This window comes from Fonsecaea nubica (genome assembly GCF_001646965.1).
Source record: "Fonsecaea nubica strain CBS 269.64 chromosome Unknown Scaff2, whole genome shotgun sequence".
NCBI classification, from domain to species: Eukaryota; Fungi; Ascomycota; class Eurotiomycetes; order Chaetothyriales; family Herpotrichiellaceae; genus Fonsecaea; species Fonsecaea nubica.
The window spans coordinates 412,137-427,778 of NW_019173675.1; the positions used below are offsets into that span (position 1 = coordinate 412,137).

Consider the following 15,642-nt stretch of genomic DNA (forward strand, 5'->3'; position numbering starts at 1 on the left):
TACATGGGTATCCCGTGGTAGTGCTTGAATGTGGTAACCCCTTTTCTCCCTACCCTTCCATCTGTTGTCTTCGAAAAGAATTAAAAGGACATGGTTTTCCATCTCATTCAGTGTCACGTCTCTACTCAACCTCTCGGTACAGACATCTTTAGCAAAAGGCAAGCGCTCAACAACTTACTCATAACATCATTTGGCCAAACCACTTTCCAAACTCCGTCTCACCATGAAGTCTCTTCTCTTCGCCCTCAGTACCTGCGTGCCCTTTGTGGTCGCCAATCCCTTTGGTGGTGGCTCGTTCTTCGAGCGCGGTGTTTGTGGTGCAGACAACTGTGCAAGGTATGGGCTGGTGATGTTGTGGTGACCGAGGCTGATGTTCTCTCAGGGCTGTCACCGGCACAGCAGGTCAGCCACCTCTTGCAACCCGACAGGCAGATTGCTCGGCTTTCTTCAGCCCAGCGCCTACGCCGACAGTGCCAACCTACGCTTCGGCTTGCAGTGGTGCCAGTCGCTACAGCAGTGCCTGCTCTTGCCTCGGAATCACGGCGCCGACGTATACTTGTGTTAGCTCAGCCCAAGCGACCAGTATTGTCAATACCTTTGCTTCATTCTTGACTGCTCCGCAAGCTCCAGACTTTGCCGCAAAGGCCAACGCACTGTTGGCAGACAACTTCACTGACACCAGCGACTCCATCAATTTCCTCGCTGGTTACCCAGCAAGTCACTTTCACAGGTTCTGATTTTAGTATTGTACTGACGGCTTGGTAGCTTGGTAGCACCACATTCCCCAGCAAGGCCGCATTCATTGGTGGCCAAGGTGCACAGCCACCGATCCCGACGTTGACTACACTCGATATCTTCTTTTCCTGCAACAAGGTTGCCTGGCGATGGGTCGCACAGGGCATCGGGTCTGGTCAGTATGCTGTCAAGGGTATCGACACCTTCACAATCACTCCGTCGGGCCAGATCAGCCAAGTATTTGCCGAGTTCAACAGTGCTACTTGGGCAGCGGATTACGCTGGTGCCTCACCGCCTTCAGGTTCATCAAGCACCTCGACGACGTCGAAAACGACAACAACGAGCACAACGCCAGGCACAACGGTGGCGTAACCGAACGTCTTTCGTGGATGAGGGCATGCCTGGTTTAGGTAGTTCTTTTGGAATATCTTTTTATTTCGCTTCTATTAGTGAGAAGGCATTCTAGAGCAGTAACGATAAAATTTATTCAAAACTTAAGCACTGAGCTTGAAATTATTCATTCTACACTTCGATCCGAAAGCCCTGTCTTTGCGGTGTTTTTCACATTGTGTACCTCGAGACGTCTCGACCTCTGGATGTACAGGGTTTGCCGAAGAACAGCCGGTGCAGTTTCCGACGCCTCGCCAACTCGCCAAAGCTACTGTGCAGTAGGTTCTTTTTTGTCACCGGCGACAAAATTCCGAAGCACGAAGCAACGAGATACATATCTTACATCAATTATCCGTGTCTGCGTCACTCCCCAGGAAGAGAAAGAGAAAAGAGAAAAGAGAAAGAGCACAAGGACCTCCCACTCGCAGATTTTCTTCTTTGGTCGTTTACATATATCTCGCCACGCGGCGAACGAGCACAACCACGACCAAGTACCGACGCCGCCACGGTCACGAGCGCTCAAGAGTCAAGAACCAAGAGTCAAAAAGGAGGACATAAGAGGAAATAGAAGAGAGAAGAAAAAAATGACACCCGCTGGATCGTACGCTCTGCGCGGCTCGTTGCCTCTGCCTCTGTGCGCCGCCACCACCACCGCAGCACCCCGCGCCCATCTGTTCACTGCTCCGCGGACGCTCTCAAGGTCGATCTCAAGCTCAGGGTTGAGCTCAATGTCAAGTTCAATTTCGAGAACAAGAACAAGCCCAAACCCCCTGCTGGCGAACGCGAATTTGAGGGGTGCATATGCGCCACCTGCATGCTCACGTCCACGCTCAATCCTGGCCCGAACCAGCAGCGGCGTCCAACAACTCAGCTACTCCTCTGCACGGCCGAGGAAAGACGATCCGTCAACGGGTGGACAGTTCAGTTTCCGCGGCATGCCTGCGCCGCCGCGGCTGCCCAAGGAGGAGCAGGACGTGTTTGAGGCGCTGCAGCGTCAGTCGACGGGGGCGTTCTCAACGCCGCGGGTTAATCAGTCGCCAGACTCGTTGTCTCCGACCGAGGGAGATGCGGCCGCCGCCACCGTCGGCGGCGTCAAAGACCAGACGAAACCTCAGGACAACCAATATACTCATGTGATTGACGCGAGCGGTGCAGGAGAGGAGTTGCACCCCAACTTGGTGAGAGGGGCACAGCCCGAGTTTGAGGGCGACAGAAATCCAAAGACGGGGGAGATTGGAGGGCCCAAGAACGAACCGCTGAGATGGGGTCCCAGTGGGGAGTGGACGTATAATGGGCGAGCTACGGATTTTTAGAGCATGAAGATATACTCATACGATCTAAAAGGACATGTGTGATTCAATATCGGTTTCAATTGATGTCATTGTGGCTTGGGCCCAGATGTTCCAGCTAAAAAAGAGTCGTGTCCACCAAATCCTGTGTCCCATTCCACCCCGACGCTGTCTTTGACCTCTCAAGCTCCCGTGATTCTGAACCGTGAATGTCCATTTTGACCGTGACAGAAGATATCATAAGAAACCTCGTAGTAAGTGTTGGAGTCGTATCATATCAAACTTCGTGAATTGAAGGGTTGCCGAAGAGTCAGGCGGATTGTACAATCCAGTCAAAGCGTTGGATTTTGTTCACAGACTGTCCTGTCCTGTTCTACCCGTCTGCGGCCACGCTCATTGGGTTCTAACCTCGCTGTCCTGCTCGACGTGGATGTGCTCGTTTGTCTGGAGGACGCCGACCTTGTCATCAGGGAACTCGACGCTAACCAACACACGAGTCGTTAGTGGATGCGTGTGTCAGAGGGAGAGCCTGCAAGAGGAAACACAGAAGAAGAAACTCACGTAAACCCCTTAATAAGGGTGAATTCGTGCTTGATCTCCCCTCCATCGGCCTTGGCCTTTTCTTTGGCCTTGGTGAGTTCTTCCGGAGAAGCGTTTTCCTTGAGGGTGACCTGTTGCCATGTAGTCAGTGATTGCACTCTCAGATTGAGAGAGGGTGTGGCATACGTTGAAAAGAGGCATCTTGACTTGTGGTTGTGGATGTAGTGGTGGAGGTGAAACAAGAGAGAGAGGGAAGGACTGGGTCGATTGCAGTTTATGGGAGAATGTAGAAAGCAGATCTAGCAACAAAAGTCTAGGTCTAGGTTGGTATTGAAGAAGAAAAGGATTGTTGACGGCTTTGACGAAGGGAGTGGGTTTGGTGGAAGATGAAAAGGTCGTGTGAGTAGGAGGGGTGTGAAGAAGTCAGTCACTCAGTCAGTCCCGCGCAGGCGTTTATCGATAGTTCCTGCCCTGGTGACCCCCCCTGTTCGCAGAAGGAACTGCAGTGACGCAATTAATCGGCCTTGACCGTCACCAGGCAGTCACCAATCACCAGGTCCGTGGGTGGGTCCGGCAAAGCTTAGTCAGCGGTTGGTGTTTCATCTCCTTGTGTTGCATCCCTCGTTGTTGCTTCTGCATATCATGTGATGAATTGGTGTATACAAACAGCATACTTGTACTCTACCTGTACACTGACAATGTCGAGTCTCTGATCTCCAGCTGGGCTCTGATGCCAACTCCATCTCAGACATTCCGTGCTCTGTCTCAGAAACCAACGACCAAAGACCCCCTTGCAGCCATGGCACCACATGGGCTATTCTTTATGCCCCCTTGATATCAAGCTCAATACTGTAAGATTTCGACAAGATACCCGTCAGGATCCTCTGCGAAACCTACTCCAGTGACAGCCTTCCACAGTCCCTCATTTCTCCCCTTTTCCGGGGACTCTGCTCCAGTTGCACGAGCCGCCACCTCCAGGCCCTGGGTGGAGCCAGGCTGTTTGAGGATCTTGACCCCGTTGTCGACAAGTCGTTGCATGCAAGCTGGAAGATCTGGAACTGTGAAGCAGAGCTTGATGAAGCCGAATCCTGGGTGCTCGTTGGGGTTGGTTATAAGTTTCGACGAGTGCTGCGCCACAATCAGCTCGCATGGCCTGAAAGACTACCGTGTTGGTCCTTGCTCAAGAGGAAACGTACCTCTGACCAGATCAATTCCAGTACAGCTTGCCTGGATAGGAGCGTGCTCATGTCGCCGGCTGTGCCGGCATCACCCTCAGGAAATGCCACAAAACAAATCTTGACAGTGTCAAGCTCCATACGCCCCAGTTCTGTCATACCCAAGACATCCTTGTAGAAATGCAAGGATCGGTCGAGGTCAGAGACTCTGATGCCGATCTGGTTGAACTTGTACTTGGCAGTGGCCGACGACATGATGAGCTGGAGTAGACGGGGCGAAGCGATTGACTGATGGAGAGTCGACCTGGTTCGATTTTTGTATATACCTACCTATTTAGAGAGGCATCAGAATCCAGGAGGGGCATTCAGCCGATAAACCGAGGCTACGAGTGCCTTTGTGGTTGATGCTCTCAGAGGCTTAATGCGAGGCCCGGGGCATAATTTACATACAAGTCAATGACTAATGGCGGATGAGTCTTGCACTTACGAGTACTTTGGTTAGTTCAAGATCCACACGAAGAGCTGTTACTGTGTAACATGTTTTGGTATGAGGGCGTGACCTTAGCTGGTCTATTTTCGTCCACTTCCCAGACAAGGAAGCACTTCTGCCCGCACAATAATTACCATCGCAATTCAGGTCTCCATTGATCATGACCTCAAGATACGGTGTCCACACAGCCCAGCTGACGTGAAACTACAGGATGGGATGCTCTGGGTAAAGAAAGATGCGACGCCCTCCCAAAAATCAATGGCATGGCTTGGTATTCCTTGGTTTCTCTTGGTACCCGCGACCTTGGGTTCCTCCCCCTAACCTGACTTGACCGCCCCCACACTCGACAACCCATAAACTACTTGTATGGATTGAGAAGAGAGAAATGAACTGGCAAGACATGCTGGGGTGACTGAAATGCTTGTTCTGGTTGCGCTCTCCCTCTTCCAACTACTTGTCACCGGAACCAACGTGGTTGAAGACACCAAAACCCCAGCGGCTTCCGACCAGTTAACCTACCGGTTCAGCGGCGATGATTTTGGTCTAGGGACCAATGACAGCGTCTCAGCGGACGCAGACACTTTCGCGCCGTGGTCATACAAGCCTGCGTGTACGGCAAAGATCAGTGAAATCGACAGCGAACTGTGCGTCTACACCGACCGGTTCTTCAGCGATGGCCGGGGTATCTCGATCTTCACTACTCCAGAAGTTGCCAAAGAATTTGTTTCCCTCCTAGCCTCTTTGAAGAGCTCGGTACAACCGGATGGCGACGCATCGGGGGTCAACCATTTCACAGGTGCGTGGTACACACACCCGGTCCCTGGCAAGGGAATCGGTATGCTGGCCAAACGTGACCTGATCCGTGGCGACATGATCACGGCCTACACTCCTGTGTTGCTCGCGTCCAAGGAAGACCTCCTCCCCAAAGACCAGCGAGAGAAATTTCTCCGGCTGGCAATTTTCCAGTTACCCACCCCATCGCGCGAAGCGTATTGGAATTTAGCCACGCTCTCCGACGACGAGAAGGACAGCCACCGCGCACAGGATATTGCCGGAGCAAACGCCTTTGAGATCCGACTCGACGGGAAGCAAGGAAGTAATCCCGAAGCATCGGCTGCGGACATGCCTGGGTCAGGGACAGCCCATCTGGCCGTCATCCCCGAGGCATCGCGCATGAACCACGACTGTGCGCCCAACGCTGTCTTCTACATCAACGCGTCGACTCTCGCCCACGTCGTGCGTGCCACGCGTCCGATCCGCAAGGGCGAGGAGATCACCATCGCCTACACCAACCCGCTGGCCCCGCGGGCTGTGCGGCAGAAATACCTCTCGGACGCGTTCCATTTTACATGTACATGCTCGCGCTGCGTCCGCGATGGCAGGACCGACACCCACACAAACGCAGGTTCAGATACTGATGTCGACGCGGCCTTGTCTGAGATAGCCTCCCTCCAAAACACGCTCTCGCGCTGGTCCGACCCGACTTCAGACGCCAGCGTCAAGCACGCCGAGCGCCTCGTGCAGCTACACCGCGATGAGGGCTTGGAGGGGTACCTCGACCCGGCGTACTGCTACGCGGCGCTCATGTACAGCGCGGTGGGCAGCCTGCGTGGCGCGCAAAAGTACCTCCCGCTAGCGATCGAGGCGATCGAGCTCCGACTCGGTCCTGGGGCACCCGATCTGCCAGCGTGGCGGGCCATGTTGGACGATCCGACCAGGCATTGGAGCTGGATGGTCAGGAAGAGGGGAGCGGCAAGCGGTCACGGTCACGGGCACGGGTCGCGGGTGAGAGGGGAGTTGTAACTACCTACCATAGGTAGGAGGGAATGGGTTTCTAGTGTAATATACATACATACATGCATACAAACATATATCCAAGTCCATATCCCAGGTAACAAGCCAGCTACTCTGGTAACTTAGGTGACTACACACAGAACCCATCCATTCATTGTATGCATCGTATGAGGCTCGGCTGGTAGGGGCAGGGTAGGTACATGTATATAGTAGTCATGTAGGTGACCACCAAGGCGAACCCTAAGACCAATACCAAAAACCAAGACCAAGACCAAATCCAAATCCAAATCCTACATATGTAATTCATATATGTAGATACGTAGATATATCCGTCCAGCCTAGCCCAAATAAAACCCTAGGCCAAGAAATATGAAAATGGACATGGACATGGGCATGATCGAGTTGAAACGACTGTGAGGTAATCGATTCCTCCATCGCCGTCGCCGTCGCCGTCACCGTCGTCGTGATATCGTTCTATCTCACCTCGACCCTCCACCGATACCACCGATACCCATACCCCCTCGCCATTGCCATTGCGATTGCCATTGACACCGACCCCGACCTCGACATCATTACCGCCCCTTCCCCACAACCGCTTTGCCCTTACCGCCCTTACCCTTCCCCACCCCCTTATCCATGACGCCCCTCCCGACGCGGTGCAAAAACGTCCAGGCGGCCCTTTCGTCCTCGAACGCGACATACCCGTCAAAGGCCCTGGCGGGGGTATTCTTCAGAATCTTGGCGACGACCTCGTCGACGGCGAGGGCGTCGATTATCGACATGGCCGTGGAGATGTGCTCGCGCGCGCTGTCGCTTGCGCCATTGAGATGGACTTTGCCGTCGGATTCGAATTCGAATTCGAGTTCGGCGGCGGTAGCGGTATTCGGATCGGGATTGGTGTCGGTGTCGGCGTCGGTGACAACCCGCATCTCAATCTCCGGCGGCACGGGGAGTATGCAGATCCCGCTGCCGCCTGCGCGGGGCAGGCGCATCAGCTCGCACACCTTGGGGCAGAGGATGTTGGACTGTGGCACGAGGAGGACGAGTTGTGTGCGGGGCGTGAGGAGCAGGGTCGAGATGGTCGTGTGGGTGTGCGGGTAGGTGATGGAGGGGATGGTCGGGCAGGAGAGGAGGTAGGTTCGTAGTTCGGCGGTAGTGCTGCGTGGTTGTTGCTGGTGATTGTGATGGTGGTGGTGGTGGTGGTGGTGTTTACTCGTGCCGTTCTTGTGCGTTTTGGTACCATCGTGATGCTGATGACTATCGTGATGATGTTGTGTTCGCGACCGCGACCTTGATCTCGTGCCCGTCGTGGAGATCTGCCATGGACATTGTCCACCATCCCCCACGTCGTCTGGTCCTAGTCCAGACACCACCGCCGCGGCTGCCACCATCACCATCTCTGCACCACCCGCGCGGCCGCTGGTGACGAGGTCCTCGTGCTTGAACCTGCGCTCGCCCCGCGCTCTCCGCGGACTAGGAGCCGACTTTGCCTCCGTGGAGGCGAAGCTGCAGTTCTTGACCGGCGGCAGGGGGCATTTCCCCGTCGGGTAGGCAAAGTCCCAGCACGACACGCCTAGGGCTTCCATCTTCGAGTGCAAGTGCGTGTCGCAATTCTTGTCGCAGTCGCAGTCACGGTCTGCAGTACCCGTGGCCGTAGCCGTGGCTGTGGTCGACATTGTCTGCGACGACACCACCTCGGTCGGCGCCTTGATCGACGGCGCTCTGGGTGCTTGGAGATTCAAGCTGGAATGTCGAAAGGCCAGTGTGGTAAAATGCATATGGATCGGAACTCCCAGTTCCAGATTCCCCTATGCCACGGTGGCTGACTATGTTTTGTTATCACGATCGCTCAAAAAGGCCCACGCTGCGAGCCGTCGCGTGGAAAGATATCAGGGATAGGGCCCTCCCTCCTGACGGGATCAGCCTCGTGTTCGGTACAGGCTCCTGCTTTCTTGGCCGGCTCTCGCTCACGCTCACTCTCACGTTCACACTCACGGCTGACGCTCACCCCTTCTTGGCTGTCAGCCTGATCGTGATTGTGATCAACAACGCTAATGACAGGGAGACAGCTCAGAATCGACGGCGACAGCAATCTATACGAGCATACGAAGAGCTGAGCATCGAATGGACTTTTTGAGGGATGTCAGTCTCAAGAGAACTGATAATACTTGTAGTATTGAAACGAAGATGCGGGGCGGGGCGGGCGCAAGGGGAATGGGAGATATCTATACTTGTAGGACGGGGGACTCGTTCCGTCGTACAGAGCATGATACATACAGACCAGCCTCGGTGGGTACAGGACCCTAAGGGAGGTAAATAGTTTTACGCCGTCTTATCCAGAAAAGGAAAGATAAGAGGACCCCCTTGTCCTAGATACCGGGCACCTAGGAGAGCGAGAGGGATATACAAGTCCCAGTCCAGGTTAGCAGTATCATCCTAAAAGACGACGCTCTCCCAGGGCGAGGACGTGGGCGGGCGCATGACAGGGACCGCGCAGCCGAAAGACTAACGAAGGGTTGCACTTGAACAATCCTCGCTCTGGTGCCTTTACCCTTTTACATACATACCTAGATACCCTGTACGGAGTAATAGTATCAGGCGAAACACCGACCTGGGTGAACCTGAGGTCCTGTGAAGGAGGGTGGCAAGTATTAGGGGGTTGCCGTCGAATTGGGTTCAAATCACCCCCCTTGCATCCTCGTGACTTTCTGTTCCTTGTGAGCGATTTTCTGTCCATTCCCATCCCCATCTCCTAGAAGACCGATGAGAAGATGCGGAAACCGAGGCCTGGGGTTTTGGACTGGGTTGCGCTGGGATATCCGGAGAGAGGTCCGCGATCAGCTCGACATCCAGCTAACTAGTGATATCGCCAACGATAAAAACACCGCGTGCATACCCCGCAGCCGATCAGCCGTTTTGACATGCCTGGACATGTAATACACACTAGTCCTAGTCGTATGGGGACCAACGCACTTTCAGCTGGCTTCTCGGGAAGGATCATGGTGCCGAAGACGCGAGGCCTGAGCTGGCGTTTGCGGCTGATATATTTTTTGGGGGGCGTTGGGTAGCTGCGATGAGGTGAGCGGGTTGGCGGGATAGAAAGGCCCCCCGGTGACCGTATGTAGAAAAGCTGACCCAGTAAAACTCCAAGAGATACCGTTGCACAGCTGTATTAGTAGCAAAGCCAGCGAGACAAAAGTACCTGCACGAGGACACAACAAAAGTGACCACAGCTGGTATATCGAGGTGTTCAGCTTCCTCAGCGATCAACACAACTGGTAGAATATCCCTCATACATCTCGAATGGTGGCTCGCGGAAGCTCGTGGCACGCATCTCCCCGAGATCGACAAGTGCATCCAGGAGGCGACCTAGAGACGACCTGGACCTGGAGACACGTCCGTAAGGTGGTTGGACGGCCATTTCTCGGCATTAACAAGGACTGTGCATGAGTTTGCGGACCAGAAGAAGACGCAAAGATAGACCTCGTGAGGTGTGAAAAGTCCATGCTGCCATGTTCAAAGCCATGTTCTGAGTAATGTGGTAAAGTTTCTCGTCCACGCGCATGCGAGGCAGAGATCATCGAAGTAATATATACTATCGTAATCGTATGTACATAGTGTCCATTATGCTAGAGAGGGGGTAGAGTATACGTGTAAATGCTTGCGAACCGCATGTCGGCTTCATTTCCGGCATGGTGCACGCTTCTGCTCGCTCAAGTCCATTAATGTGGGCCATACGACAAAGGTCCTCCCATATCTCAATGGGTAGGCAACTTAACCTTAAAGACCAACACTTGATTGTCCAGGCTGAATCCACTCTCGTCGGCGTACGGCAACTGCCCGCCGTTCATGAATCCATTCTGAGTGATAAAGTCGTTGTCACTCAAGCTGAAGATGAAATACTCCCCGTCAGACTTGGTATATCCGTCTTTGCAGGTGGGACCGGAAGGATTGACAGGGACCACGGCTATCGACTCCCATTTTTCATTCAGAAGACCGGCGTCTTGGGGACCACCATTGTGCACGCCAAAACGATTGAGCTGGGCGTTGACATTGTAGTCGAGCCAAGAGCAATATGTCGCCGGTATGATCGACGCAGCGAGAACACCGTCCACGGAAGCCGCAGAGCAAGTGGTGCAGTCGTAGGTGTTTCCCGCCAGATTGGTGGCTTTGGAGATGTCGATGACATCAATGTGGCGGTATCGGGATGTCGAGTTGGACTGACCATGACCGCGGCCAGAATCTCGAGCAAGGACAAGGAACTGGGTCGGGTTGATATAGTGGAGTTCGGATTGAGCAGCAACCAGGGTGTTGTTGCTGAATACTGGGAGTGGAACCATGTACTCGGACTTGTAAATTGGCGAAGAAGGGTCACTCACATCATACTCGAGCAGACGAGTTAGACGTCGGGTTGAAGAGTTATCACCACCTTCCTGTGCCAAGGCCGATTGCATCAGAGCATAGAGAGTTTTCTTGTCGGGCGAAGAGGTGAGGCCTTCCAATCCTTGGTTATTTGAGCGCCCGGTGTCGGGAGTTGCTGGGATCGTCTCCAAATCAGGGTCATAACGAGGAGGGCTAGCGGCGTTGAACGACTCGGTGCCGTTTCTCTCAGGAATGATGGCAGCTGGAGGTCGGATAGCTCCGGTCATCTTACCACTATGGTCGAAATGGAAGATGTAAGGACCGTACTCATCGGAAACCCAGAACCCATCGTGACTGAGGACAAGACCTTCCGTATCCCCAACCACACGGTGGCCCCCAGTGCCATTGCCGCCGAAGCCGTCACCAGTGTAGGTGGCAGATGGAAGCTCGGGGATGCCAGGAAAGGTAAGGTATGGGGGTCGGAGATCGGGATCGAGACCGGTCAGTGGTGTCCCAGCGGGGTCTGTGAAACGGACCGTGTCAAGGTACTGCAAGTGAACGTTGGGCGAGCTTGGGTTTGCCGTCGTGGAGTCGTAGTTGGGCTTGAAAGTGATCTGGAACTTGTGGACTCGAGGTTGATAATTCAGAGTCCCTTCGGTGTTCCAGCCTCTATCCGGGAGAGCCCAGAGAATACCCGAGTAGACGCCATTCTTGTCGACCTTCCAGGAGCGTTGGTCAATGGCAGCGCTACTGCCAATACCTCCAGCGGTATCACCAAACTTGTCACGCGCATCCGATGGCGTGAATCCATATCCAGCGAGAGCCTCGTAGACATAAGTCTGGCCATTGCAGGTGGTAGAATTGACAGCCGCGCCAGTCCGTCGAGCAGGAGATGCCAATGCGAATGTGGCAGCGAGTGTGGAGACGAGCAATGTTTTGATCGCCATCATGATTGGTTGTGCGATGAGGGACAAGCTATTAGCGGACGTTCTATTGGTTATCTGATCGCAAAGGGAGGAAGCCCTGCAAGGTAAGCTCAGGCGAAACGAACGACGTGGCGAACCTGACCGTTCTGGAAATGCAAATGCAGGAACGATTGACACGACCAGAGGTGCTGAAGAAGTACTTTGAAGGGCTTTTTAACAGATGCAGCAATGGTTGGCCATCAGATGACAACTCCGATGTAGACTGCACGTGTGCAGATACATCTGCTTGATTCGTGCACAAGCATAGTGACCGAGCAAAAGAAAATTGTGTAGATCCACGAAGAAAACCGCGATGCTACCAGCCAAGCAAGAACTAAATAGAGATACATCTGCAAGGCCGTGGCATGTCAGAAGGATGCGAGGCAGAAGTGTTCACAGCATCTCTGGAATTCGCTTGGCTGAAGAGTAAGTATTTCTGAAGGTATGAAGACAAATACAAGAGAACTCGAGTTGATTGGGGGTTTGCCAGAAGGCAATTAAACCGAGGAAAGGTAGCTCGCGCTCGTAGAGCAGACATATGCTAACTGTATAGAGGTTAGAGCTACACAGTAATAAGGAAATGAATGGGCTGTAGTGCACAATCATACCCAAAGCGTATATAGTCGCGAACTGGTGCAATGTTCGGTTGTGTCCAGGTGGCCACGGGCACGGTGGTCAGTCGTCAAGCGACTAATTCAAGACACCAATTCCTGTGACTATCCGCAGGTTCGCTAAGAATTCTCCAGCTTTTGGGGTGCCTAACTCCAGACTTGTTCGGCGGCATCATTCCGTGTACCGAGTGTCGATAGAGTAAGACAAATCAGAAGCTCGTTGGGGGCTGATGTGCTCAAATTGAAGTATTCCTACGAGTAGGGCACCCTTTTCTCGGGGCTTGCGGGATATCCGAGCACTGGAGTATGAAGTCGCAAGCTATGCTCTAATGTTGAACTCGTCTGCTCAGGACCAAGCCAGTTGCGTCTGCGAAGAGCATCTGGTGGCACTGTGGCTGTCTGAGACAGAGTTTGTTGTGAGGCCGAGGCAGAGAAACACATGGTGTCATCCCTCATCCCCGAGGAGAGCTAGAGACTGAAAGAGGTCAGATCATCGTGTCAAGCACAGGACTAGCTAGTATCAGCTGTGGCGATGCTGGAAATCGCCGTCGGTGGGCTCGAGGAACAAAGAAGTCCCTTCACACAAAGGAAGGGGAGAAAAAGTAAAAATCCCATCAGGGTTTGGGATGGGGTGGTGGAGTCCAGTCAAAGCCACCATTTCCAGGCACCGTCACGTGTATTCAGCTTTCCGTCACCAATTCACCAATGACGGTGGGCGTCACACGTCATTGGCGTCATACGTGAATCTGGACATGACGTAGCTGCATATGCTTCCTCGATCTTGGGGACCAGAAACGCAGATCGAGGGGGTGGCAGCTGATCATTCACTGTTCCCCTTGTCACGAACCTGTGATTGTCTATATAAACTCTGAGAAATTCCCGGACAACTCAGGAAGTCTTTTCCTCTTCATCATCACAGAGCAACAAACCCTTCGAAAGTCTATCAAAACTCCAGAATCAAACCATTTCCAACAATCAAGGAACAACTTGTTTCAAATCAATCACCACTCACCACAATGGATACCATCAAGTAAGTTGACACTCCTTCCCACCCTCGATCTTGTACTCGCGGCATCTACTGACACGTCCTCTTGTAGGAACACCGTTGACTATGTCAAGGAGTCCATCTCCGGCGCCGGCGCCACTGCTTCCAAGGAAGCCAACAAGAACGTCGCCAAAGACAACAACGCCGACCTCACCACTCGCGCCCAGGCTGCTGGTGATGCCCTCTCAGATAAGCTCGACGAACAGAAGCATGACCGCAAGGCCGATGTTCACAAAGAGGCTGCCAAGCACTAGATTTCTCACCAACAAGAGAACATGATGGGATATGAAAGGATCAAACACGGGAGGAAAGCACAACGAGCGCTGAGATACCCCAACTGACCTCAAATTGAGGCATGCATGGTTCAACTACATGATAGTTTACCAACAATTCCTAATGGACAAATATGAATCCAACACTGAAATTCTCACTGTGCCGCGTAAAACTAAACCCTTCTACGTATGTCTGCTGAATTCCGGTTAAGGCTTTAGTCTTTGCCTGGAGATGAAGAATAGTTGTTTGGCAGTAACTAGATGTGATCGCGGCCCTCAAGTGCAGCAGCGGCCAATGTCCTCATGCGATCTCGCTCCAGGGGATGGATATTCTCGAGCGCAGCGTTCACGTCTCTAGTACGGTTCTCTATAGCTGCCGTTGTTCCACTGTCCGACAAGTAACTCGGCGGACGGTATCCGACACTCTGATGGACTTGGTTCAGTGCTTCTTCGTATGTGGGCGTCAGAGGTGTGGGCGGTACTTGTACTTCCTTCCAGTGTACTAGATCCGGATTCAGTCTCTACCATACAGTGTCAGTTATCCGTGTCACTCCTTTGTTTTGAGTGCTTACCATGCTGGTTCGAGTGTTCCCATATACAGGTGGGGGAAACTGAACTGCAGGTTGGTTTTCCACATCGGGCCCGAAACCCGTGTCCGTCGCCATGTGTATCTGGATGGGCTTTTCAAGGACCAAGTCATCAACTCGTTTGTTCTGCGCCCGTCGTCTATCACGACTGCCTCGAGCATGGCCTGCGACAGGTCGGCGTTGAGCCCCCGCCGCCGCCCGACGTCTGGACCTCTTTGGTCGTCGCATGAGCATGCACATGCGGATGAGTTGATGAATGAAGATCCCGGTCAAGGTCAGGATCAGAAGGATCGAGAGGACATGAAACAGGGTATTTCTACCCACGCCGGTGGTTGCAAGGACCAAGTCTGGATGTGTCAGGAGTTATATCCGCGAAGCTCGATGGCTGCCAACTCACAAATAATCACCGCAGCCAGCAAGGTGACGCCAAATGCAAAGCTGATTCTTGCCTTTGCGTTGACATCTGGGTCACGATATGATTTCTTGGAAAACACGCCGTGTTTTCTGTTGCTTCGTTTCGAAGAACGGCTGCTCCTGCTCGTACTGCTGCCATTACGGTACGATTGCATGGCCTGTCGTTCGGAAGGGGTAGGCTCATCGTCCATATTTCGAGCAAGAGGTATTGGTTCGGTCGCCTCCGTCAAAGATGGCTGATGACACGAGCTTCCTGCGTACATGTCTGATTGCTCGTCCTCGTCATCTCGTCGGGTTGATAGTGGCGGCACCTCTCCAAATCTCGGAGCATTCTCCATGACTGGACGGGGTGACACCTCGTCCCTCGAGCTGGTAGACAACGCGCCTCGAGCGAACATATCGTTTCGGGCTGAGCGACGGGACGGGGCCAGGAACAAGGGAACGACGAAAGTCTTTCCGGCGGAGTTGGGTGAAGTTGCAGCACTGTTGGAGCTCTGATTTGACCTCCATAGCCGCGACATGCCGCCCACTGTCCGTGTCTGCGTATCCCTCTGTGCTTGGTGAGGATGCAGACCGCGTCTCTCTTCCATGGTTGCAGAAGTTATATCCTGATCTTATTTTTTTCTGGGTCGCTTGAAGTAAACTACTCTTCGAGGAGAGGACGAGGAAAGGTCGATATGAGATGCAGGAGGAGAAGAGGAAAAGCAGTGGACTTTACCGTCGTGGGTTACAGGTTGACAAAAGAGGAAGCAACACAACATCAAAGTGAATACACGAGCCGCGTCCAGACTCGAGTCTCAGAAACAGGACCATGCTTTTGACCAGTGGTTGCCACAAGGAAACGGCCATCTTGGGCTATGTTCTTCGGTTCAATGGTGCAAGGAGCGAAGAATCGGCAGAGGAATGTTGTTGTTCTACTTGATGCGAGTGAAACATTTGACACCCTTTGGATCGCGAAAGACAGTTCGGTTGA

At 53.2% G+C, this 15,642-nt stretch overlaps 7 protein-coding genes across 7 annotated transcripts; 3 read left to right on the forward strand and 4 right to left on the reverse strand.

Annotated features, from left to right (window-relative positions):
- Positions 1–223: 223 nt before the first annotated feature.
- Positions 224–1,107, forward strand: AYO20_00575 (hypothetical protein; the record flags this gene model as incomplete). Its single annotated transcript, XM_022638884.1, has 3 exons — positions 224–336; positions 383–730; positions 789–1,107. The coding sequence occupies 3 exons, from the start codon at positions 224–226 to the stop codon at positions 1,105–1,107; spliced, it is 780 nt and encodes a 259-aa protein (XP_022505167.1).
- A 602-nt stretch (positions 1,108–1,709) lies between these two features.
- AYO20_00576 (hypothetical protein) lies at positions 1,710–2,438 on the forward strand (the record flags this gene model as incomplete). Its single annotated transcript, XM_022638885.1, has 1 exon — positions 1,710–2,438. One exon carries the CDS (start codon positions 1,710–1,712, stop codon positions 2,436–2,438), a length of 729 nt encoding a protein of 242 aa, XP_022505168.1.
- Positions 2,439–3,797: 1,359 nt separating this feature from the next.
- AYO20_00577 (hypothetical protein) lies at positions 3,798–4,384 on the reverse strand (the record flags this gene model as incomplete). Its single annotated transcript, XM_022638886.1, has 2 exons — positions 3,798–4,082; positions 4,151–4,384. 2 exons carry the CDS (start codon positions 4,382–4,384, stop codon positions 3,798–3,800), a joined length of 519 nt encoding a protein of 172 aa, XP_022505169.1.
- Positions 4,385–5,036: 652 nt separating this feature from the next.
- Positions 5,037–6,422, forward strand: AYO20_00578 (hypothetical protein; the record flags this gene model as incomplete). Its single annotated transcript, XM_022638887.1, has 1 exon — positions 5,037–6,422. One exon carries the CDS (start codon positions 5,037–5,039, stop codon positions 6,420–6,422), a length of 1,386 nt encoding a protein of 461 aa, XP_022505170.1.
- Positions 6,423–6,985: 563 nt separating this feature from the next.
- Positions 6,986–8,089, reverse strand: AYO20_00579 (hypothetical protein; the record flags this gene model as incomplete). Its single annotated transcript, XM_022638888.1, has 1 exon — positions 6,986–8,089. The coding sequence occupies one exon, from the start codon at positions 8,087–8,089 to the stop codon at positions 6,986–6,988; it is 1,104 nt and encodes a 367-aa protein (XP_022505171.1).
- Positions 8,090–10,171: 2,082 nt separating this feature from the next.
- Positions 10,172–11,722, reverse strand: AYO20_00580 (hypothetical protein; the record flags this gene model as incomplete). The annotated part of the gene is made up of 1 exon (XM_022638889.1): positions 10,172–11,722. One exon carries the CDS (start codon positions 11,720–11,722, stop codon positions 10,172–10,174), a length of 1,551 nt encoding a protein of 516 aa, XP_022505172.1.
- A 2,203-nt stretch (positions 11,723–13,925) lies between these two features.
- Positions 13,926–15,259, reverse strand: AYO20_00581 (hypothetical protein; the record flags this gene model as incomplete). Its single annotated transcript, XM_022638890.1, has 3 exons — positions 13,926–14,189; positions 14,241–14,602; positions 14,653–15,259. 3 exons carry the CDS (start codon positions 15,257–15,259, stop codon positions 13,926–13,928), a joined length of 1,233 nt encoding a protein of 410 aa, XP_022505173.1.
- Between the last annotated feature and the right edge of the window lie 383 nt (positions 15,260–15,642).